Source organism: Meriones unguiculatus, chromosome 4 (genome assembly GCF_030254825.1).
Source record: "Meriones unguiculatus strain TT.TT164.6M chromosome 4, Bangor_MerUng_6.1, whole genome shotgun sequence".
NCBI classification, from domain to species: domain Eukaryota; kingdom Metazoa; phylum Chordata; class Mammalia; order Rodentia; family Muridae; genus Meriones; species Meriones unguiculatus.
In genome coordinates, this window is record NC_083352.1 from 27862571 (window position 1) to 27889084 (window position 26514).

At 42.2% G+C, this 26514-nt stretch overlaps 1 protein-coding gene across 4 annotated transcripts in view; it reads left to right on the plus strand.

Moving 5' to 3' along the window:
* Positions 1 to 26062, plus strand: part of Trmt9b (tRNA methyltransferase 9B (putative)) — a 50998-nt gene extending 24936 nt beyond the window's left edge. The window contains exons 3-6 of one of the 4 annotated variants that reach the window (XM_021651068.2): positions 1473 to 1678; positions 9062 to 9216; positions 16691 to 16864; positions 21134 to 26062. In XM_021651068.2, coding sequence (XP_021506743.1) covers positions 9063 to 9216; positions 16691 to 16864; positions 21134 to 22146 — 1341 coding nt within the window. In that variant the 5' untranslated portion in view covers positions 1473 to 1678; position 9062 and the 3' untranslated portion in view covers positions 22147 to 26062. Of the gene's footprint in view, positions 1 to 1472; positions 1679 to 9061; positions 9217 to 16690; positions 16865 to 21133 lie in introns of those variants that run through there. The other 3 variants (XM_060381617.1, XM_060381618.1, XM_021651070.2) reach the window with 3 other exon arrangements.
* The last annotated feature ends 452 nt before the right edge of the window (positions 26063 to 26514 follow it).

The window sequence follows — 26514 nt, forward strand, 5'->3', positions numbered from 1 at the left end:
CAGTAAGTATCAGAGAGCTAGGAAATCATCATCAGATCAGGTGCTCACAACATCCAGGATAGACAGCCAGACTAACTGGACTGTGGGCAAACTGGGGTCTTTCAAACACGCAGCAGAAACTGGCTGGGAAGGTTGAGACTAGAGTTCCTGAACAAGGTTGTTCTCGGTGCCTGCATGTCCATCTTCTTTCCCACTGTGGCCATTTTTAGGTCATGGGATAAACAATACTAGCCACTTTCATTAATGGGCTACCTTCTAGCTGTTCTCAAACACACGAGGTTTTTACTCTTGAGGGGCTTTGCTGTTCTCTTTCCTCCTAGTTTCAGAACGGGGGCAGAGGGCAGAGCAGGCAGATTGTCCCCAGATGCTGGGTCCTGGAGAAAACTTTGAGATAAATATGCTTGCATCTGAGATGGAGGGGCTGGTCCCACTTCCAGAGTCAGCCTCTGGTGAACTCAAATGGTGCTTGGGAATCTGTCGATGTAATGTGCATTACAGAGACCAAGGTTGGGGTGGGGTAAAGAGCAACAGAAAGATGCGGGAAGCCCCATGCACCTGCTCAACCCCCCTGACAACTGCTGCATGTTGTGGCCTTTCACGTGTGGAAAACATAGACAAAGCATCTACCCAGCACAGACAATGGCGGCTGATGGAGACTGGAGTCTGGTGGTCTCGTTTATAATCAGAAATGAAGGCACATTATTTACTTCAAGGTGGGCTTTTTCTTTGACATCAGGCTGCTCTTGGAATCTCATTCTCTACCCCGGAATCTCCATGTTACATAATCTCCATGTTGCAATGCTGCTCACTTTCTCATTTTTTACTTGTTGAAAGCCTTCGATAGATTTCATGATAACCTTATAATTTTTTTTTTAAGTATGAAGAATGCTGATTGACTAGGAGTATTTGCCAAAATGATGGGGAGGTGGTGACACTGTGAACAGAGGCTAATGCCCCAGTCTCTGTAAGTCCATGTGTCCATCAGTCCCCCTGTGTCTTGAAGGTACTATTTTCTTGGTGCCTTCCATCCCCTCTGGCTCTTTCAATCTTTCCACCTCTTCTTCTGCAGAATTCCCTGAGCCCTGAGGGGAGGGGTTTGACAAAGACCTCCTATTTGAGACTGCGTGTTCCAAGGTCTGTCTTATTCTGCGGTGTCCAGTTGTGAGCTGTGTGTGTATTAGTTCCCATCTCCTGCAGGAGGAAAGTGGTATACATTTCATTAAACCGCTGGGTTTGGGATGACTCTCCTTGCTTACAGGTTTGGGTAAAACTACTGCCTGTTTTACAGAAAGCTTAAAAACGGATTGGTAAACTGTCCTGATAATTCTAGCACATTCCATATATTAGCCTTTATTTGTAGTTCTCGTCTCCTGGAGTGATTGATGCATAAGTCAAGAGTTCAACCGGAAGTAACAGGTTTGATATTCTTATTTTGTAAAGTGGCTTGTTTTCGTTTTTGTTTGTCCTTGTAGGGTCTGGATTCCCTTCAGAAACTCACACTGAATGGTGGGTCCTGTGAAGGGCAAAGGATAGCACCCACTAGCTTCATTCCTGCTCCTTCCATTTACATTAGATGTTGAGAGAGTCCTGAGCAACAACTGCCCCTCTCTGAGGAAGGAAACTGCCATGATTTACCAAGGCAAGAAGAATAATCTCCTGTGATCACAAGATGACTCAGGTTAGTACTCGCGGCTCTTACAGTAGTAGTTCAAGTACTGTGATGGGGTTTAGTGATGTGCATATTCAGGAAACCTAATTAGTCCAGTTCCTGTAGTTTAAACTGTAGGACAATGTGCTAGAAAGTAGATTGAAGCTTTGTACTTTGCACCAGGTCGGGGAGGGGAAGCATTTGAAAATAGTGTACAAAGTGAATAAAAACTATACAAACATATGTGGTATTTCGTGCTTTTCTAAGATATACACTAAGATTTATGTGTATACACATTATACACACACATCACACACATATATATGTATGTTTACCTATATACATATATATAGAAAGAGTTAGTTTTCTGTGTAGCCCTGACTGTCCTGGAACTTGCTCTGTAGACCAGACTGACATCCTGCTTCTGACTTCTGAGTGCTGGGATTAAAGCTTTTGCTGCCTGGCCTGATATAAACATATTTTAAATGATAGGTTTTGTAAGTAATAATGTAGATGTTATTTGAAGTACCATATGTTTGAAAGTGCAGTAAAGGCTACCTATTCTAAATAAGTCTTGCATTCTTCCGATCAACTTGTATTCTTACTCCAAAATTACAGTTGAGTATTTTCAATATCTTGGAAATCTACCCCAGAATTTGATGCTGCATTTTTATGAAATATTCTGTCTTCTTAGCATTGACTCTTAGATGAAGATATGTAGCAGTCATATGCCTGAGGGGTGTCTATAAAACATGTTTCTCAGTGGAAAAGCAATAGTACAAAACAGTACCAGGAAACCTGAGTCTTCACTTTGCTCTCCTCTGAGTGCTTGCTAGGACTGAGGCACAGTGTTTACAGCTCCAACCTAAGACATTCTTGCCTCAAATAAAATAAATATATGAAATATATTTATTTTATCATGTATGTACATCACATATATAAATTAAATATATTTTAAATATATTTAAACATATATTAAATATATTTATGAAATATATTTTATTTTATCATGTTTGTACATCACATATATCTCCTGTCCTGGTGCACCTTAGAAACATACACGGTTAAAAGTTGAAAATCCTTCAACCATCTCTCTTGCCTCTGGAATAAAGCTTACCCTCCTCATGAACCACCAAAAGCCTCCATGATGTAGCTCCTAAATCTCCAATGGTTTGGAGAGAATATGAGTGTGTCCGCTGAAGGATCGCAGGTTGTAGCTTGGTCCAAGGGTGGCTGAGAGATACCATCAGAAAACTGGTCCAGCCTTGCCAAGAATAGAGGTCCCAATCTGCTTTTTATTATATATTTTTTTAATTCATGAAGGTAAAAAAATGATAAATTATAGCTAGGAAACTAGAAATGTCATAAATGCCATTGTGGAGCTGGAGAAAGTACTCTGAGAGGACAATACTCATCCTTCACAGAGTTCCTTGGGCCTCTCTGTATCAAGGATAGTGTCTGCCTCCTTGATAGCCCAGCTCTTCTTAGCACTTTTACCCCTGTATATCCTCAGTCAGTGTTATACCTGGTGAAAGAAAACAAACCTTCCATTTTGTTTTATGTTTGGTCAATCATATATCTAGAGTTTTCCCTTTGCAGTTGTGGCTATTGCTGTTTGCTTTTTCTCAGCCCAGAAGTTTGGCATTCCAAAAATTTCTCAAGGTGAAGGCAGATGGGAGCATTGGCCCACGGACCTTCCTAGAGAGGAACACAGGAAGCCCACCTTTGGGGGAGGAGTATGCTAATTATCTTCATTGTCCGTGTAGCTTTCTCCCTGGCTACATCTATCAAGACTTAACAGATTAGGTATTTTCATTATTTTCAGGCTTTTGTCTGTCAGCCATTTTAAAAAGAAATATCGCTGAATTGTCTTGAGTTGCGTAATTCATTTTCACATTAAACCTGTTTTAATGTTTTCAGATGGACTCTGTAGGTCAGTGATGGATTATGAATGAGTGTGAGTGAGAGTGGTAGAGAGTGCCTAGTATACGTGATACCCTGAATTCTATCCCCATGACCTACTAGAGAGAGAAAAACAGACACACACAGACAGACACACAGAAACACAGACACAAACACATTCACACAACAGAGAGAAAGAGTGTGTGTGTGAGAGAAAGAGAGAGAGTTTAGTGTTAGGATTGTGCCATCTCAACTTAATCCAAACTGGCATGTTGTCTCTGTCACACTGAAGTCACTGTAACTTCAGAAAGGGCCATTTGGCTGTATTTTCCTACATGCAGCAAAACATAAAGGTTGTTTTGAAATGGATGTCCTCTGCCTATGAAGGCTGGATGCCTTCACCTTGTCACCACAGCCTCACTGATACTCTAACAAATCTGTATAAACAGTCTTTGAATGAACTCTTATCTTCCACAAACACTCTCCTACCCCTAAACCTATCTCTTGGTAACAACTCTGGGCTTTATTCCCCTGCTCCACTGTTCCATTCGTCCCGGCATTCCTTCACATGTCTATTGCTCTTTGTCTAAAAACCGTAAAACCATCATGGGCTGTCCTGAGAAGAGCCCTGTGTACATGCAAAATCAATAAAACTTTCCTTGTAGAGACAAGGAAAGGGGATCCGGCAAGCCACATGCTGTTTAAAGATTTTCCACTCAGAAGTAATCCTCATTTTTTGTGATCATGCTTGACACTCTCAGACAGTCACATGGCTCTCCCTGACTTCTGAGAAGATGAAATGTTTGCTCAAGAATGCAGAAGAGATAATCCAAACACTTGTAACTTCTTAATGAGGACCCTGCTGCTAGGAGCAGCAATTGCTAACGTCCTTCTAGCTGGTTTCCAGCCAGGCACCTGCTCTGTTATTTTCCCATTATTTTCTCTTCTCTCTTTCATGCTCTAAGAAACAAAGGTTGCAAAATGAAAGGAAGCAAAAACTCCAAAGCACTTGTCAGGAGTCCATGATTAGCACCATCACCCCATAGTGATAAGATCAGAAACCCAAGGAGCTTAAGTTGAGAGGCATTGACTCTGCCCTGAGAGGGTTAAGTTTAGCTTGTGGCACCACAGGAAGCCAGTCCACGGAGACTGGAATACAGACTTCCTGCTACCCAGACTCTCTCCTCCCCTCTCTCATCTCTGCTGGCCTTCCCTCACCTCATTGCCTCTACTTGGAGATGGGTCTTTTCCAGATGGCAGGAAAGATGGAGCCAACAGCTTGACCTTTACATATTTCCAACTCTGACATCAGAGGCAAAGCCACCTGCTGTTTAGCACCACACTGAGATATCTGCAGAAGGACCCTTGTGATCCTGTCTGACCTGCCCACTCTGGCCAATGGCTGTGTTCAGGGATATGGGTCACGTGAACCTCGACATCACAAATCCATCGAAGCAATGAAAGACACAAGTGCTTAGAAGAAAGGCATGACAAACCAAAACAGTAGCTGCTCTATGTAAAGCCAGCTGTGCCTAGAATGACCTTTTAAGGTAAGCAATGTGGTCCTGTTACCTTCCCACCTCACCAATTTAAAGCCACTGCATTTGGAAAAAAAATCCGAGTTAGCTCAGAGTTTCAGCATGTAGCTTCTTATGAATTCTTCCTACCTTTCCCTTCTCTCCCTGACTCACCAGTGAGTATCTCATGCACCTTTGCTCCCCAGACAGGTTTCCACCTAGAGGGCACTGCCTTACAGTCACTTACTTTCTTGTCATGAGTACCTCCTCTTCTTTCCCTTGTCCCCCTCTTCCCCTCTCTTACACACACACACCCCAAAACAAGCAACAGTAAAGCAAACAATAGCAAATAACTATAGACTTATACATGAAATATTTTTACTATTCTGGGATCTTCTTACCTTCCAGTTCTCTCTCTAACACCACCTGACCCCCTCCTCCCCCAGCACCCTGGCAAGCAAGGATCTCACTTCACCATGCAAATGTAAACTAGTTTGTTTAGTCTTGCTCTGTTGTGCTTTCATAAATAGAAAACATGTTTTGCATATTCAGAGTTTAAAACACAAAAATAAACAAACAAAAATAAAAACAACAGAAAAGGAGCTTGCGAGCATCAGGGGGATGTGGGCAATGGATGGAAGCCAGGAGTCAGCAGCTGAGACCTGGCTTCTTTGGAATCACAACTGGAAAGTCACACATGACAGGGTTTATGAAAAAAAAAAAAAGTGGGAAGTATTGAAAATAGCAAACAGCAGTGTGGTCTGAATACAGCTTCTGAAGCTTAAGGTTGAGATGTGAGTTACTGCTAAAGACAGGCAGGGCTTGTGGCCCATGGAAGAGGCAACAGCCAGCCATATCAGCATCCATGACTCTCTTCTGGGCTTTCATCACCTTCTTCCTGCAGAGTCACTTGTTCCTTTTGATGTTGTTATCCTTTGGATCTGGAGTCACATGCTAATCACCTGGGTACTCCTGATGGCATGAGTGGGAGGTGGGAACCTCAGAAGGTGGTCCTGGTTAGAGAGAATGGATCAGTGGGGGTGTCCCCTGGAAGCATATACTTTATTTCTCAGCCCCTTTCTCTACCTCTTTTCTTTGGGTTCCTGGCTACCACTTAGTGAATGGTTCTGCCTAGGCATGAGTTCCATGATGTTCTACTTCAAACTCACAAGCTCAAAGTAAATGGGCCAAGTGTCCATGGAAATGGGGGAGATGAAATAAACCTTTCCTCCTTTTAAGTTGTTCATGTCAGGTGCTTTGTAACAAAGAAGCTAGCACATCCATTGGATTTTGCTTGTTTTGCCGTGGTGTTTGTTACTTTATTATTATTATTCAGGTTTGATTCTGTTTGTTTCTACAATGCTTACCTTGTAAGTTTTATAGATTGCTTACCTACTGACACTGACACTGTCCTTGAATACTAGTTACTTGAAGTGTAAAACAATCATTTCTAAAAAAAAAAAAAAAGAAGCAAGTTAAAAGTCTTTCAAACTGTCTAAAAAGAAAGAATTTGTCTGTTTTAGGAAGACGAGTTGCAAGAAATACCAATACCTTAAGGCTAGCTAGAATGCACTTGAAATTTCAGGTTAGGCACTGAAGACCCTTGGGACTCAGGCCAGCACTGTGATGTAACAGTTGTTTGGAGTCAAGTGGCCCTGAGGCAACGGTCCAGACCCCACAGAGGAGCTAGTACCAGGCCATAGAGTAGGCTGTCCCCTCCCCCTGCTCTCTTCCCTCCCGCCTCTATAAAACAGCACAGCCTCTCATGCTGTTTAAACCCTACAGCTACATTTATTTTTTTTCAGAGCAGGTTTTTTTTTTTCTCCTGTTTCATTTATGTGTGCAAGGTTCAAACTGGACTCTGAAAACCCAGGAGTACCTGTGCTCTCCTATGATTCTCCCGGTCCTTTGGTTCAGATTCTCAAGGCTAAGCCAGCTCCACCTATGACCTTGTTTCCTGTCGGGCTGGTTTTCACCCTGGATCCAGCCAGCAGAGCACCCTCTCTCAGACTGCCAGTGGTGGCACCTCTACTAGGTTTTTTTCTACAAAGTCTGTAATCACAAGGTCCACTTAAAAACTATAGATGAAAAGGGGGTCCTCGGGAAAAACTTTCTTTGTTTTAGGGACTTCCTTGAAGTTGGAGTAACATTTCCCAAATACTTTATGCAGAATATTATTCTCTGGGAAGAAGCAAAGAAAGAATAGCGTGGGCCCAATGGTTTTGAGAAATGGATGGTTTTACAAACCAACCAGGACTCTCTTCTGAACCCCACAGCATGTTGATTAACCTTTACATCTCAGTGGAGAGATACATACATAGGACTTTGATGACTGAGCCTTTTTATCTGGAATATTTTTCAGGTCTGGAATTTGGTGACACACAGAACAGGAAGCTTGGCTAAGATCATTTCCATGTCCCTTCCTTCACCTAGAATCCACTGCTGTTTTTCCTAGTCATATTAGCTTAATCAGCTACCAAACGCAGAAGGAATTTGCTTATTCAGCATTCATAAAATTGCCCTGTACGAAATGCAAACCCACAGGATTTCAAAAGTGTCACGTGCACAATCAATCATTGACTCTGCAGCATTTTAAACCTTGCGTGTGCTGCAATAAGAACAAAATAGATCCACCCTGCTCACTCATTTAAAGACAGTGGTTTCCAAGGTTACTTGCTTTTGGTGGAAGCCAGGCAATTTGGGAGAGAACTCAGAGAAATATTTCCAGGGGATGCTACCTGGACACTACACACTCTTGCGCTTAAACTGGAGCCATTTAAAAAAAAAAAAAAACCAAACAAACAAACAAAAAAAAACTTTGGTATTTTATTTTCTGCCATTTCTTAAAACTGCATTTTAAGTGCATTTTAAATTTGCCTTTAATTTTTTAAATTAATGTATGACACTCATATGTTACATCCTGATCACAGTTCTCCCTCCCTTCACCCTGCCTCCCTCTCCCTCAGATCCATTCCTCCTCTACTTCTCTTCAAAAAAGAGCAGGCTTCCCATGTATATCAACCAAACATGGCATAACAAGTTACCAACCCTCATATGAAGGCTGGATGAGACAATCCAGGAGAAGGAAAAAGGTCCCAAGCACAGCAAAAGAGTCAGAAACACCCCCCCTTACTCTCACTGTTAGGAGTCCCAAAGAACATCAAGCTAATAACCATAAGGTATATGTGGAGGGCCTAGCGTGGGCCCATACAGGGTCCTTGCTTGTTGCTTCAGTCCCTGTGAGCCCCTCTGAGCCTGGCTTAGTTGATTCTGTGGGTGATATTCTTGTGGTGAAATTGGAGCCATTTTTTAAAACGCACATTGGGAGGCTATGTCATTTGCCACTCTAATTTCGCCTCATCCTATTTGTCATTGTCATTTGTTCTAAGGTCCTCCATATATATATATATTGATATTGAATCAATATATATATATATATATTGATTCTCCAAAAGGCGTGTGGCACTCAAATAGACACATTGCTGAGACGGAGATTTTGACATAAACGAAAAGTAAGCAGGGGCTGAGGAGATGGCTCAGTAGGTGAAGCGTGTACTGCACAGGTAAGTAGATGGACAGGAGCCATCTCCCTGGCTTCACAGGGCTTCTTGTTTGTTGCCATAGCTTCCTGTTACAGAATTTAAAAATCTATCTATCACTAGATAGGATTTCATCCAAAGGAAACCATTTGGTGCTAACGTCAGCCACGCTTCCCAAATGAGGAACCGACCCTGTGCAGAAACTTGACAATGATTAACCCAGCCCTAAGCCACTGGCTTCTGAGAAGCGAGTAGATGAACACGAAACACTTGTTCGTGTTACGGTGATGATACCGGGGCCCTCGTGAAGGTTTCGTTACAGCCATCAGAAAGCACGAAGGCTAATGTAAGGTTTGCAGTTGTGGGTTCCGACACCAGGAAGTCTATGTCCGCCTTTAGCCGGGTCCGCTTCCTGCTCTCACCTGCACGTCTCCTCTCCGCCGCGCTTTCCCCAGGATGGACCCTGAAGCTGCCCAGCTGGAAAAGCAGCGCGTTCACGATGTCTACGAGAGTACTGCTCCCTACTTCAGTGACCTGCAAAGCAAAGCCTGGCCACGCGTCCGCCAGTTCCTGCAGGGCCAGAAGCCAGGCAGCCTCATCGCCGACATTGGTAACACAGCCTTTTCGTTTTGCCGTGTGTGTTCTAATGTGTGCCCAGACACATCCATCGTTTCCATTCGTATCCCATTTTCATTCTATCAAGACGCCCGATGTCGTGGTAGGAGCACGGTAGTCTCTAGAACAGCCTTCCTAATGCTGGGACCCTTCATTGCATACAGTTACTCAATGTCATGGTGACCCCAAACCACAAAATTATTTTTGTTTTTGCTACTGAAGAACTTTAATGGTGCTAACGTTTTGATTCATAAAGGTAAATATCTGATACGCAGGATATCTGATATGCGACCCACAGATTGAGAACCAGTGGTTTAGAGTATTCACATTATAGCAAAATTAAAAAAAAAATCATATAATCAAAGTAGCAAAGCAGAAAACACCTTCCAGCATATAGTTAGAGAAAGCAATGATCCATTCTGGGCCTTTACTCACATCCTCCATCAAAACCAACTTGTCACAGATGGAATAAAATAAGGATAAAAATGGTGTGACCTTAGCGGTTTTCAATTTAGAGACTCTCACATTTGCAAGACGTGCTTTGCACACTTGGCTCATGTTGAGAGGTTCCACCTACTTCTACACAAGAGCCAGACTTGTGAGATTATGAACAAAGTCTTTTTTTTTCTTTTTTAGTTTTATTTTTCTTTTTAGTTACATTTTGTTAATTCTGTATCCCAGCTGTATCCTGCTCCCTCATTCCCTCCCCAACCCCACACTCCCTGGTCTCCTCCCTGCCCCTTTCCAAGTCCACTGATAGGGGAGGACCTCCTCCCCTTTCATTTGACCCTGTTTTATCAGGTATCTTCAGGGCTGGCTGTAGAGTCCTCCTCTGTGGCCTAACAGGACTGCTCCTCCCCTGGGGAGGGGAGGGGAGTCAAGGAGCCTGAACTTGAGATCCTGTTAGAAATAGTCCTTGTGAACAAAGTCTTACACCCTTGCATTATTCTGATGGGTCTCTCCTCCCCTTACTTGTAGGTATCCTACTGTGGGTGCTTGTCTTTAATTAGGTAGTCCTTCCACAGCCACAGGTTTATCTGGAGAACTTAAGCTCAGCATCTTTCTGAACTAAAACCACACTTAGTTTAAGACTAAGGCTTAAGGTGTGGTTGGATTCCCCCTTCCCACTAACTCTGCTTTCCAAGAATCACACGCTTGCTGTGCCCAGGAGAACCTGAAGTCTATAGTCACTCACCCTTAGTCTAAGTTGACATCACTCTTGATACTGACGAGAATGACTGCTGTGTGTGCAGAGCATATGGCAGAAGATAGGAGCAGTTAGTCCAGAGTTTAAGAAGAGGAACATATACTGTGCTGCTGGGAGTCTGAAAACTATTTCTAGTATGTCAGGTTTTTAAAATAAATATGATTACCTGGGGCTTGGGGACATGGTTCAGGGGTAGCATGTGTGCTATCCCACTACCACAAAATAGGGAGAAAGCAACTCACTGAGAATACAGTGAGTTGAGAGCTTCTACTGTCCACCATCCACAGAAAGCACAGGACTTTCATATGGGTGGAAAGAAAAGAGTCAATCCACTAAGGAGGTTTGGGATAGCAGCCAATATAATAAGAGGGTGCTTCCCTTACATCTTGTGCCAAAACAAATTCCAAAATGAGGCAACGGTGTAGGTGTAAGAAAATGAAATTATTGAAGGACAATAAAACTGTTTTTAAAATTGTCCTGAGACAAAAGGCCTTTATGTCTTAATGTCTCTCTTGTTCTTGCTTTTTTTTAAAAAAAAAGGCTATAAAATAAATGAATTGATTGTCCTTATTTGTGCTGTGTTCTAAATGTATCATGAACACTGTACTTGTGAAAACGGACTCACTGTCCTGAGGATACAGCTTGGAAAAGTTCAGGTAGGCACTGATTACACATTTCTGTCAGTTTACTTTGTTTCTTTGTATTTCTGTTTAAGGGTTCCTTATTCACTGTGTATCTCTGATTTGTTAACATCGAAATCTCAGTCAGTACATACACTCCTGCTTGAACAAATCACTGCCTCACCTATTCTGCCCACAGGCACTGTAGCCTTCTATCAGGGAACCCAAGGAGGCTTCAGGGAGGAGGGGTGCATTAAAAAAATAAAATAAAGAGAAAAGCAAAAACACAAGACAATGCAAAAACTTAATGAAATAAATGGTGAGAAGGCACTCATGTGGTGTTAGCTTACAAAGAGTCCGCTTAGTCAAGAGCGGAAGAAGAGAGTTTACTCACTTGGGCTTTGTTAGGGTGCGAATGTGGGAGACACCAGGTTCCAGCAGCTGTGAGCATGCGCTCTGAGGTTTGATAAAAGCTTAGCCCGTGTTTACTAGCACTGTGAGGAAGTCACTGGGTGGACCTCTGTTTGCCAGGGCTGGTGACCCATAATGCAAGAGTTTACAGAAAAGGAATTAGGCACACTCTGACTCTGGGCAGTTTAGTGGGAGAGGGGGAGATGTGCTTTTATAAACCTGTACAAAGCCGGTGGGCTTCGTCCTAGAAAACCGCAGTTGGCACAGGTGGTGAGGTCAGCATGGACCTGGGTGGGTACCAGACAGTCTGGTTCAAAAGTTCATCTGCAATGAGCCCGGCACATTCGTGGCTCGGCGGGTCCTGGCAACTCACTTTAAGTGTCCAGAAGCTGTTCCTCCGCTTTGATTTTCTTTCCCTGACAGCCATATGAGACATGCAAGTACTTAGACATGCACAGTGTACATGCCAGAATGACCAGGCAAGGGGTGTGAATGCTGGTCTTAGGGGTATGGATGAGGCTTATCAGAAAAAGGAACAGCTGTTAGGGAATAAGTCCGCCATGTAGAAAGTCTGTATTGACCACTTTGATCCTATAAACATTTAAAAACTGTTTGTCAGATAAAAAGTCTAGGTGAATATAGAAAGCCTAAAGTTCGAAAGAGCAAACCAAGTAACACGTCTGTTATATTTCTTGTAGAAAACCACATGTGCAGTGTAGGTATGCTAGTGAAAATTCAAAAGCGAATTGCCGAGATACAGAGGGAATATGCTAATGTGACACTTTATGTGATCCTGTCCACAATCAGAGTAGAAAAGAAAAAAATAAGGACAACTTACTTTATGGAACGTTTTTTCAAAAAAGCCCCAAATCCTATCTTTTGGAACAAGGTGTATGAACACACACACACACACACACACACACACACACACACACACACAACATTATGCTTAATGAAATAAGCCAGACAAAGAAAAACAAAGGTCACAGACCCCAGTGAGATATGAGACCTAAAATAGTTGAGCTCACAGAAATGGGCCCAACAGCTCATGATGAAAAGATATAAACAAATGATTGCATGAAGTTGGAGAATTCAGCTGTGCTTCAAAATCTTTTGGCAGATGACCCGCACGCAGGGTTTTTGTTACAAAGCTATGGAAGGATGTGCAATGAGAGAAGCCACTCCAGCATATCCAACCTCCGGACACCCAATGACCCACGCAAGGGACAACACTTCCAACTAGCTCACTATGCAATCTTGAGCTACTTTGTGAGACTCTAAGAGCCATGTGCCTCTGTACTCATGGGGCTGGATTTCGCCTTTGTGGCTACACAGATTAGCATCCAATCTCACATCCAGCCTTTGTCACTTTCCAAATATTGCATATCCATCTAGGCGAGTTGCCCAGGGTTAAAAGCTGCATAGTATCCAGGCTGATGGTACCACATTACCAGACAATTTTCCCCTGTGTTTTGGTACCATAAATTACAAGATGAATGGTACTCTTTGACTCCCTTCTGTACAAATCACTAACTATATCTGTAGTAAATAAGTTTTTACCTATTTGATTCCTTTGACTCATATATGATTTATGTATATAAACAAATCAGTAAGCAGTAATGCTTTGATTAGAAAAATGAAAGGTGTATTTTAAAATAAAATTGAAATTTAAGAAGAGATAATACTATTCTAACCAGAAAAGGTGTCCTCCACTGTGCTGGATTTAGCTGATCAATGGGAAGACCGCTTGGGGAGAGCTGCATTACTAACCAGGTAGATTAAAAGATGGGCACTTTCTCCAGAACTAGGCCTCCCAGCCAGGGGTTGTAGGCACAAGGCTTTTATAGGATCTTTGAAGAAGCCGTATCAGCAAGGCCGGCACGGAAATAGCCATAATTCTGGGGTGGTCTGTTTTTTTTCTGATACATGGCTGCTGTTATCTGCAGATCATCGAGTGCACTGGGCTCTGAAAATCTAAATAAAAGTTTTTAATTAGATAGCCATGACTCATCTTCTCTTTTAATTTTTCCTTCTGGGAATAGCTAATTCTGCAGCTAATGGTTAGGATTATATGGGTAAGGTGTATGTTGGATCTGAATGAAAACGCCACAAAAAGTATCACCTTGTATGATATGTCCTAATACAAATTAAAATCAGGTTCTTGGAATATAGAAAGTGTGTCTCCCCTGGTCTCTCTCTCTTTCACACACACACACTCCAAAGGAAGAAAGAAAATGGATGCTTTTACGGCGAGGTGGAAGAAGACAGAGAAAAACTGCTTTCACATCTCTTGTTTTGTATCATCCAGAGAAATGATGTATGATAGCTGTAGTTATGGCTTGAATGGTTGAGTTTATTAAGCCTGTAGGAAGCAAAAGTACAGGGACAGATAACAAGTCGTAGCTAGACAGAAAAGGAAAGCACATAGAAAACATCATCAAATTACGTTTACAACACCCAGCAGAGAGGCTGGGATGGAAGAATGTCTCCCTGTGTAGCCCACATTGGCCTGAAGGTGCCAGTGTCCTGCCTCAACTGAGATTACAGGTGTCCGCTCTCATACCGTACAGAAACCTGAAGGACAGAGATTAAAGGAACATGGAGAATAGCGTCATGATAAGACTTTCTGTGATTCAACAGCAGAAACACCGAGACATACCTTGAAAGCCCTGTCCCCCACCCATGTGGCCATGGCGGTTTTTCAAAGATGGGCTGCTCCACTTTACATGTATTGCATGCAGCATGGGGGGCAGTGTGTGGATTGAAGTTGTTACCCAGATGAGTTCATAGAGTAAGAGAAAGACCAGAACTCCTCATAAGTAACTCTAGAAACACCGGCCCTAATAGCACTGAAAATATACTTTTCTGTTCATAATAGAACAAATAATTTTTTTAATAATTAAGACTCCCCTTGACTTTTATCTGTCAGTGTTCTCAGTTTCATTGGCAATAATTCTCTAAAGACTGTTCCTTGGCAATAAAATTTGATACAATAAAAGTTATGAATACTATCCTCATATGGCCTACACTGTGTTTGGCTAATGAGAGATTCAACTCTGGACTCAATAAATGAATTTAAAATGTGCATATCATTTGTCTTTTTCAAAGGAAAAAACAAAGAAAAAACTTTTTTAGGTGAGATATTAACAACTGATTTTTTAAAATGTCTGGAGATGTAGCTCAGTGGCAGAACCCTAGTCTAGCATCATGGGGCCCTGGGTTCAATTCCAAGCACAAAAAGAAAGTATGTTTTTTTTTTCTACAAACATTAGAAAAATATTCATTTTTGTTATTTTCAGCAAATATTCACCCATCGAGACCCAAAGGATTCTGATGAATTGGAGCCATGCTCTGTTCATCTTCTGTAGTCACTTTGTGGGACAGAGCACAAAACTGAGAAGAATGTGAGCAAACAGACCACGGTCTGCTGTCTCTCCTCAGTGCTGGGCCTCGTTAGGAATGAGGTTTTGCAAGGAAACATGATTGTTATGGACTGGAGCTTACTGTGGTATCGTGAACAATCTGGGTACATCTGAGATCTTGGGAAGACCTGGCTTGATGATGGACTTGACTTTCTGGTTACAGGAAAGTCCTCAGAGTGTGGACTTAGAAAGGACTGATTGTATCGTGTTTGGAGGTTCTGTTCAAAGTGATGCCGGTTAGAAATGAATGTAGGATGAGCCGAGAGAGCTGGTTACTAAGAGAAAACAAAACAAACAAACAAACAAAAAAAAAAACCTGTGCCTCTTTGCTATCAAAGGTTTCCTGAATAGCCCCCACCATCTATTACGAGTTTTGAACAAGTTCTCAGCAGAACCCTTGAAAAGAATTTTTTCCTGTTTTTTAGTAAACGTATCTCCCCAGCCAGTAAGAGGAGAAATGAATTCTCAAGATACTTATTAAAAATAGGGCAATCATCCTTGACACACACACAGGACTTCAACTTTGAGACACGATGTGATTAATGTTTTCCCTGTGACTGTCCTCAAACAGCTGGGGCTTTTATTCATAGGAACATTGACTGTGACATCTAAAATGAGTATCTAATCTCAGACATTTATATTGAAATAACACTGGAAAACTAATTTTTTCATTCAGTTTCATTCTGCTGTCACAGCTGGCAGCAAGGCACCTTCATTTTGTTTCTCTTGCCTCATCATTTTGAAAACAGTATATTAAGGAGGAGTTATTACAGGCTGCCCCAGACTTATTATTCAGAAGCAGCAAAGTCTACATTTAAATAGTGATTGATATTTTTGTGCCACAGAAACAAATTTCTAAGTAGGTAATGCCAGTGGATAGAAAATCAGCTCCACTCTCCTCTGGAAAGGACCTAGATTAGATGTTTGAGACTGAAGAGCATAGTAGGAGCCAGGAGCAGTGGCATGTGCCTAGCTTGCCAACTTCTTGGAATACTGAACTGGGAAAACTCACTTGAACCCAGGAGTTCAGCCTGGGCAGTACAGCAAGGTCCAATCTCAAAACAAAACAGAAACAACAAAAGCTGATGGCAGATGCTAGATGGTAGAAGGTTTCTTTCAGGACAGTCATTCAGGTTACTCTCCATCATACTATAAGATTTGATTGACCTCAGTGTTTACACTGTGTGCTTGGACCTCTGCCACTAGGAAATGAATGTCAAAAATTGTCTGTTTGTTGTTGTTTTCTTTAGACTCATTGCTAGAGCTATAGCCTGAGCTAACAGAGATGCCTTGTACCTGCCGTTAACCTGAGAGTGTGCAAGAGGTTACTTATTTTTTTTCAGTCAATTTTTATTTTTAAAACTACATTTTATCACATAGAGTATTCTATTTCTAGACATTGAAAAGTTGTCAGCAATGGTTTGCTTAACAGATAAGACCCGCTGGATGACTCAGCATGCACACATAATGTGTACATCAGCATAAAGATACCAACCCCTCACTGTCGGCCTCAGTTTCCGGATGTTGGAGATTTTGTTTCCTAGTGACAGGCCAGCTCATGATGCTGGCTCAGACTGATGGACTGAACCACACAGGCACTGCCTCAATAAATATTATATATATAATTATATATATATATAATTTTTTCTTCGCATACCCTGACTCTCTTCTGTTCTGAATGAAACTATGTAGGTATACTCTGAAGCGTTGTGTCTCGGTCGTTTGATATAAAGTTTATTTAACCATTATAGGAAAGTCAACTTGAATGCCCAGTAAGAGCAGCATGTAACCCAGGTTTTTCTCTTACAGGTTGTGGAACTGGAAAGTATCTTAAAGTGAATAGCCAAGTACATATCCTGGGCTGTGACTACTGTAGGCCTCTGGTAGAGATTGCCCGGAATAGAGGGTGTGAAGTCATGGTATGTGACAACCTTAATCTCCCCTTTAGGGACCAGGGCTTCGATGCTATCATCTCCATAGGAGGTAAGGCAGCCAGGCCGCAATCACACTTTGCCATGAAAAACCAGAGTCAGGCCACTCAACGATTCAATGCCCATTCTGGGTAGAGGTCTATGCAATGCATTTTGTCTAAATTTAAAATATGTCTGCTCTACTGCATGATTTATTTGACTGTTACCTAATACATTTATGGTATATATGCTGTTTTAGCTTTAAACCTTCAGGCTACTACTGTATTGTTTTTGACGATTTGTTCCCATGTGTTTAACTATGTGCAAGAAGAATGTTAGGGCTCTTAATGATTGAAAATACACTTTGCTATGTTGCTATCAGGCCAGATTCTCCTGACACAAAGTAAATTTTTTTTCAGGAGTCATGTTACTGGAAACAGACCACCACAGTGCCCTCGCTAACAGAAAGTTCTAGAACTAATGTATCAGACATCCCCTGGATAAATGTGCCAGTCACTGGTTCTCAAGTTTCTGGAAAAGACGGGCCCTACCTGGCCCTAGATTTCATTGTTTTATCATGTCTTTCTGTTCCCAAGTCTAGAAGTTGTTGATGAGTCTAGGTATTTTTTTTTTCTTACATTTCACATGTAAACTCAATGCCAAAACAGACAAAATAACAACAGCAGCAAAATCCATGCCTGCAACATGCATGGTTATATGAGCCTTAGCTCATTTTCCCCAATACTCTTTACCTCCAGTACATCAGTTGGACTTAAATGTGCTGGGAAGCCCTGCAATAAGGGAATTCTCCAGCCTGCTGTGGTGGCGCACACCTTTATTCTCAGCATTTGGGAGACAGAAGCAGGTGGATCTCTGTGAGTTGAGGCCAGCCTGGCCTACACAGTCAGTTCTAGGACATGCAAGAAAACATAGTAAGACTTTGTCTCAAAAATCCAAAATTAAAAATAAAGGACTTATCTGGTAAGTTATTTATAGTGGTAAAATCTTTTGCAAAGCAAATCACTTGATTAAACACTTTTTTTAAAATTAGCCGGAAGGCCTTCACCATGCTGACCCATTGGTTTAGGGAATTGCTATGCTATCCTCTGGAAACATGAGCCAAATAAATTTCCATTGCTTATAACTTACCTAGTCTTTGGCATTCTGTTATAGTAGCAGAAATGCTCTAACATACTCTGTTATGATCTTCTAATTAAAAATGCCCCCTAGGTGGACACAGTGGCACATATCTATCATCCCAGCCCTGTGCAGGCTGAGGCAGGAGGATCATGAGTTTAAGGTCACCAGGGAGTACACAGAAAGGTGTTCACCCAAAATAAATGAACCAAAACAAAAATGCCCCTTTAAGTGGAAAAAAAACCAATACTTTTTGGAACTATAAAGTAATGAGATTAGGTCATCTTCAGTCATATTTCACGTTTAGAATACCATTACCAGGAATTTCACGGCTCACCCTCACATTCATATGTATTTATTCCCTATTTTGAATTGCATATTTTGGTATTTCATGATGATCTTGACATGAGGACATTTTTTTTCTTCTTTAATGTCTTCCATTTTGGAGTCTCTTAATAACAGAGAGAACTGTCATACTTGGCTGTACACTCATCACGCTTCCCTGGCAGATTCAGAAGAGAAACATACTTGCTGCCCTTAGAGCAGTTTGGCAAACGGTCCAGACCAATCTAGCGGTGTAAACTGGTGTAAATCAACCGCCCACTTGACAGCAGAGGCTCTGAAGTGTGGCGCTATCGCTCCCAGCCCCCATCCTCCAAGGAACACAGAGCAACAACAGGCGACATTTTAGGGGAATCACACATATGCTATTGTCATCCAGTGGGTGGCTCCCCGACAAAAGGAACCATCTAGCTCCCAATGTCAGTGATACTGGTGTTTTTTTTCAATAAACGCTTTTCTGCCAAACCCGGAAGTCCTGAGCACTTTCCAAGACCCACGCACTTGGGAAGTTTAAGAACAGTAAGTCATAAAATATAAGCTATGACAGGGTGTTAAAGCAAATCTGCTGTCACCATTGGGTTCTGCTGTCACAAGTTGGATTTCAGTTTTTGTTTTTTTTTAGTCTCTCCCCCCAGAATATTGCTTTGATATATTCAGTGTACATATGGAGTGCATACATTTAAGTTGTGATTTTGATTCACAAAACAAAAAAAATATTCTTTTAATTTTCTAAAATTCCAGCACAGTTTCTCAGCAATGACATGTCAGATAGCCCTCCCTATGGTGACGCTCATGGCGCTTCCAAACAGAACGTAACGTGTGTACGTGTGTACATGGGGCGTGTTTGACAGGTGTGAGGGAATCTTCCTCGGCAAGCTTCTTTTTCCTCCAGAACATTTGGCTTGGGGCTGGAGAGATGGCTCCGCTCTTAAGAGCACTTGATACTCTTGCAGAGGACCTGGGTTGGGTTCCCAGAACCCAGGTTGGGTGGGTCACAACTGCCTACACCAAGCCCAGAGGATCTAACACTCTTCTTAGCCTCCCCAGGCCCCTGCGTACACCTGGCATTGGCTCACGCAGACACAGATACATACACATAAATAAGCATTTAAAAAAAAAAAACTTGCTTTAAACGCTTGTTACTTACTACTTGTTAAATATATTTAAAACACGAGTCTGATTTTCTGCATAAAATTATAATTAAAAATCGATTATTCTGTATTGCTTGTAAAGAGTCCTGCTTTGACAGGTTCCCTTGGGCTTTGGGCTTTACAAGATCAACGCAGTGAGCTGTCATGAGTCACAGAAGCTCTGGTCTGTGGAGTCTGTCGACACTGCATGGCAGCTCCAACTGTAACCCCCAGTTCCAAGGGATGCAACGCCCTCTCCTGACCTCTGTATGAATATGGCATACATACAAACATGCAAGCAAAACACCCACTCACATATACATACGTACATATATGCATACATGAAAAGATAGAAAATAATGCAAATTGTACTGCTGAGTGATCTCTCTCTCTGAAAACTTACCTGTATCAGAATTCCCTTTAGATATTTAAGGCATCTCTGTGGCAGGTAAACCGCAGAGGTCATTACTTCAAAGTCATCACCAGCAGCTAAATGATGTGAGCATGAAGAGGGACAGTTTCAGCTGCTCTCCGCCAGCGCTGCCCGCACAGAGCTGGAGTCTCTCAGTCTGCTCCCTGGTCTATGCAGATGCTCCTGTTTCAAAGACTAAAACTGTTTCCCCTTAACACGGTGCTGTGATTAAACCCCTCCAGGATCTAAAAGAATAGCACTTTCTACATATATCTTTGGTGGAAATATACCGAATAAAATTGGGGTGCAACCTGAGCATGGTGGTGCACGCCTTTAAACCCAGCACTCGGGAGACAGAGGCAGTTGGATCTCTGTGTGTTCAAGAGCAGCCTGGTCTGCAAACAGAATACAGGACAGACAAGGCTACACAGAGAAACCCTGTCTTGAAAAAACACAAACAGAAACACAAAACTGGGGGTGGAGTTCAGAAGTAGAGTATCTGCTATCATGTTCAGTCCCCTGGGGTTCTTTAATTACCTGACACAGCAGAGTAATTGTTACTGCTTATAATAAGCACCCGCATAGCGCACATATATGTAAGGAAAAGATGGATTTTACTTAAAAAATACATCTCCCTTTGGCTTTTCAGAGATTGAAAGTAAAATGATACCTTACAAATCTTTTTTTTTTAATAAACAATTCTAAAATCTTTATTAATTTAAAATCAAGTCAAATACATGTATGTTTTTGAGCACACACAGTTATTGTACTATCTTTAAGAAATGCTCAGTGAGCATTTTAACTTGTGTTTAGCTAGCTTCTCTTTGCTCTTTCCTTTCCTATATCCTATTTGTTTTATTACTCTCACTGGCACTGGTGATTCATGGTGCTCATCCTTTGTTTCTATAGAAAGACCGGCTAGTTAATAAATCAATGAATTGTTTCATAGACCCCACCAGTGAATTGTTTCATCTACCTCACTCATGTCCCATCCATACTCATTAATTCACCTTGGTTAGCCTTGTTTGTCCAGTTATCAAATTCCACAGGTTTGGGGACCACAGAGAGCTTGCATGTTATCGCCAGATTTGTTGTTGTTGTTGGAACTGAAGAAACTTAAAATCTATAGAATTTCCCAAGCCAAAAACTGTGTCTCTGTAAAAACCAGCCTCATGTTCTTCCTCCAGTTTAACCCAATAGGGCTCGCTCTAGGTCAGAATTGCATCATTGTTCTGTGAAAACATCATCAGTGTGTGTTGATGCGCATGATGTATGCACAATGAGATCTAAATTTTGTTTTGTTTTTCTTTTGCTTTTTCAGTCATACATCATTTTTCTACAAAACAAAGAAGAATTAGAGCCATAAAGGAAATGGCCAGGATCTTAGCTCCCGGAGGCCAGCTGATGATTTATGTTTGGGCAATGGAACAGAAGAACCGACGCTTCGAGAAACAGGATGTGCTTGTGCCGTGGAACAGGGCACTCTGTTCCCGTCTGCTCTCGGAGCCCCACCAGTCCTGGGGCCATCAGCGTGAGCATCCCACGAGCCACGGCTACCGGGGCGGTGGCTCCGCGTGCGGCTGCGCAGTGTGTTTTAAGGGCCGATGTGATTCCAAGCGGTCCCACAGCATGGACTACGGGCCTGCGGTGGCCAGAACCTGCTGTGAGGCTATGTCGAAGGAAGGCGAGGAAGAGAATGGATTATATAACAATTTTGGAAAATCTTTTCGCTCCTGGTTTTTCTCCAGGTCTTTGGATGAATCAACCCTAAGGAAGCAAACTGAAAGAGCCAGGCCAATGAAAAGCCCAGAGGCTTGGGCCAATAGCACAGTGTCCCACCAGCCTTCAAGACACCCCAGTTTAGACTTGCATCCTCAGGAGCAGTTTTCAACAAAAGAATCGAACTTAGATGAGGTATTTGTAGACACATCTTCTCAAACACACTTGGGCTGGCTAGGCGCAGCGGGAACTTCACAGAACTTTAGTGGACACAAGGCAGGAGAGAGCAGGAGGGAGCGGAAGGGCGATTTTCTGGACATCACCGATATCAGGAACGGTGTGGCTGCTAACGTCAGTGACCCTTCTTCCAGAAAAACGTTAAGGAGGGTATCTGCGTTCGACTCTACGGATTCCAACCCAGAAACCCCAAACTCTGAGGAGGAGCAGCGGGATGCCCCAGATTGCACAGCCTTCATGCGCTACTACCACGTGTTCCGGGAAGGCGAGCTGTCCAGCCTGCTGCAGGAGAGTGTGTCCGAGCTGCAGGTTCTGAGCTCCGGCAATGACCATGGCAACTGGTGCGTCATCGCTGAGAAAAAGAGGAGCTGGGATTAACTGCCTAGATGGGATTAACGACATCCGTCCCTCGGGAGCACAGGCTTGTCCATCATCGGTTCACTGAGGCTGATGCGGGCACCCGAGTCACCATCCTATTTCATTGTTGTCAAATGCAGGCACGAGTTGGTCGTTGGCCACTTTGACCTGATCCTCCCAATTGCTGACTAAGCGCTGAGCCTGGTACTACTCCCTGCATCCGCCACAGGCTGTGCCTGCTGAAATCTCAGTAAAAGGATCTGAGGAAGCAATAAAAAAAAAAATGAACTTCACTGCAGGATTGACGTTATTCTTCTCAGAGATGAAAATATTATAATACACGTATGTCAAGTGTCAGTATTTAACCAGTCTGCTGTTAAACATACCATTTAAGAAGCAGTTTTTTTTTTTTTTAATAAAATATGTTGGCCCTCAGGAAGTTACGTAGATCTCTGTGGAAGGTAGCAAGGACACCTATTTCATTGCTCGTGTGTATTTGTTGAGGGTTGCTGTGGGGATGTCTTGTTTCCAGGCTTTGTTTCTAACTACTTCAAGCCTTCACAGAAATTCATTCGGTGCAGAGAAACAAGAAGTATTGTCCCGACTCTCTACATGACATGCAAGCGTCCTTCAGGATGATCACTGTAAACAATACTCTCTTCAGAGCTGCGCTGAAGTTTCTTAAAGGCACTGTTAGCAGAGGGTGTAAGTTTAGTGTTAGAGCAGGCAGCTCGAAGGTCCAAGAACCAGCATCCACCCACAGCACCACAGACAGAAGAAAAAGAATAATGACATGGTTAGCACGAAGAGAGCATTGCAGGGGCAGAAGGTGGTATCTCCTCTCGTGACATTTTCCCCAAAGGTATTAGAAGCAGAAATGTCCTACCCAGATAGTGTCAAAATCAACCGAAGAGTTTTCAGCTAGGAAATGCTTGAGTTATCTGAGAATCTAACTGGAGAAATTTTTCTTTGCCTGTGAGGACATACCTGAAAAGCGCCACGTGTTTAGCCATGGTGGACACATAGCTGTTGGGATTTGTTGTCGCATGCTGGGTCTCCTAACCTTTTGAAGGTGACCACATTAGATCATCATATCAATGATCTGGACAGAATCAAATCTTAGTCACAGGTTGAGTTTCTGGTAGTCCGTAATGTTGTGTTTAGACTGAGCACGGTAAGATCAATGTTTTTTTGTAGATTTAAGGATGGGTCCGTTTAATTCTGTGCCGTGGATCCTGAGGCACAATTATGACAGAACTAAAGACTGGACTCAGGAGAAACAAAAATAAGTTGGCCAAGGAATATGGTTCCAGATAATTCTTTAATAAGCAGAAAATCAAATAGTCATTGTACTTTCTGGACCAACATAATGATGGAGATTAAATTAAAATCCAATCTTCATCTTATTTTTTTTCCACTACAAAATTAACAAAAACCACAATGGATCATATTTATTTGGTGTTTACTCTCTTCAGTGACGTTGCTAGAACTTAACAGAATGAAGCTACTTTTGAAGAAAATCCAAAGACGGTTTTAAAAACCCTATCAGACAATCACTGAGACTCTCCGCCTCAGAGGCTGGTCCCCGCGCTCATGCTGTGGAAGTGGCACATGTGACTTGTACTTTTCAGTGCAGGTTTTGAACAGGGAACATTGGAAATACACATAGGTGTGAAGTACAAACTGAAATGTAAGGGTATGTGCCTTCCTTTTTTTTTTATTTTCAAATTAAGACATTAAACTGTAAGCACAGGTGTCTTCCTGGGAGATACAGTGACCCGGAACTAGCAGTGACAAGCCCCTTTATTGTGGTTTCCCTTCTCTGAGGTCTACTGTCACTGCTCTCGCTTGGCTTTGCCGCTAGACATAAGAGTTTGACCTTGCCCCTTTCTGGTTCGAACGTGCTACTTAAAGGTCATTACATGGAACTCAATTCATTAGGCTGGGATGGGATGGCTTGCCCACTAAACGTGTTTGAGGGATATCATAAAATAAATATGCACCCTACTTTGTATTAAAAAGCCTTTGGAATGGTTATTGGAAGAGAGAGATTTCCATACAGCATTGACGGAGCTATGAACACTGTGAGAAGTCTCACTCTGTAGAGCGTAGGAATTCTATGCATCCAGACCCGTGGCTGGTAACTTCTCTTTGGGGTATTCTTGTGGAAAGCACTCTTACATTCAACTTTTGCCTTTCGATGATAAAAGCCATTGAAAACCAATGTAAATACGTTGATCGTTTAAGAGCTTGCTCATCTTTAGGGCTGTCCTCAGAAGGAAACACAAGTCATAAATGGAGACAGAGTGTGTCTGTCAGCCTTAATCAGCCTGTATGTAGACTTTACTGATGTATCTAAAGTGATCTGACTTTCTCCACTGCTAAGAGAAAACGATGTTTGGTTGTTTTTGTTTTTGTTTTGTTTTTTCTAGTGTCTTCCTGGCATCAACACAGAGTCCCACTGTCTGACATGGAGGAGAATGCTCAGGGAGGTTGCTAGGGAATCATTAGAACTCAGACAAGTACTGTCTGGTTTGTGTGGGGAAGCCTATGAACACAGACAAATTATTTGAAAAAAGCACATTGATATAAACAAAAGATGCAATCAAAATAATATTTTCCTGTGGGCCAAGGGATTAGTGAGTTTCTCTGGCTTATTCGGTTTAGGGGGTTGTTCCTTTTGTTTGCTCGCTTGCTGGCAGAGTGATGAAAAATGATCCGTGTGCAGCACTGACTACAGACTGGCTGCACACATATGTTGGCTGCCATACGAATTTGGTCCTCCTGTTTCACCTTGCATCCCATGCAATCTATCCCTCATTCCTGTTTCTGGTTTTCCCTTCTCCATCACTCTGACTCTAGATGCTAAAGATGCCTGTGTGTTTAACTGACCTTCATTTGAGGCTGCAAAAACTGAAGGTAATCCAGATGGGGAATTATCTAAGTGTAGGTTAGGAATGTAAATGTATTTGCATTATTGGCCACTGAAAAAAAGTGAATACTGGTGGATCTTTCAGATACATGGGTTCCCAGAGAATAGAAAATGGAACCCTAGTTGTACTCAGTATGGAAGTGAATTCCTTAAAAATGAGGGATAAGAGGTTAGCGGGCGGCTCAGTTATTTAAAGTGTTTGCTGTTCCTGCAGAGGTCCTGAAATTGGTTCCTACAGACAGACACACAGACACACACACACACACACACACACACACACACACACACTGTCCACATAAAAATAAATACTTTTAAAATAGGCTATGAACACCCAATTTGGGAGAGATGAGAAAATTGGAATGGCTGTTGGCTCTGCAGCCAGACTGTGAAGAACAAATTAAGCTGAGTCTTACCTTTCCTGAACAGAAATAAAGGAGTGGGGGTGGGGATAATAATAGCAGCCAACTATAGCAGCCAACATTGATTATTTTATTTGTAACCCTCTCCATAGCTCTCTCAGGTAAATGTAATTCCCATTGTGCAGATTAGAAAACTTAAGGCAGAAAGAAAGGTGATAATTTATCAAAGCCTACAGAGATTTAGTTAAATTCAATCTTAGATGGTCTGGCTCCAGCCCAGGATTATAACTATCATTCCCCGAATGCCACCTGCTGGGTGCCAGGCACTGTGCTAAGCAGACAAGAGAATGTTCAAGATTAAATCTAATTGTCCCCTGTACAAAGGCATTAAACAGGTTAAGAAAAGAGCATGTTTCTCTCTCCCCTTTATGTTTTCATTTTTTTTTACATGTATTTGTGTTTGTATGTCTATGTCTTTGTGGAGATCAGAAGACAACTTGCAAGATTTGGTTTCTTCCTCCGCCAAGATCTTTAGGTTGGTGGCAAGCGCCTAGACTCCCCGAGCCCTCTTCTCTATGTTGTTGGTGTTGTCGTTTATAAATCCGTCTCTATTCGACTTTAATAATAAAAGTTCTTGATCACAGAACACTCTGATGACTTTTCTAAAACTCCCTAACCCTCTAAAAAGCATATGTCTCTTTTCCTGTTTTATTAGTGGAGAGCGTGAGGGCCATTTACTCTATTTGCCCAGAGCTGTGCAGTGTCACCACAAACAAATGATGAGAGGCCATGGCATATCTGGGGTCTTGAGTTCCACATACTATTAGACTTAATGACCTAAAATTCGAATGTACTTCTGGAATGCTTTTTGTACTTGCTGTCTGCCCGTGAGCATATTATTTATTGTTAGTTTTTTAAAACACAAGGTTCAGGTCTCCCTCTTGGGGGGTGGGCGCAAGGACCACAGTGCATTTTATTTGGCATGGAGAAAGCCTGTCTTAAACACTTTTAGATGTGTTTAACCACCAAGACACCATTTAACTGAGCTTACCCTAGGCCAATTGACAGCTTCTAGCACAAGGGTTCTGTAAATATATT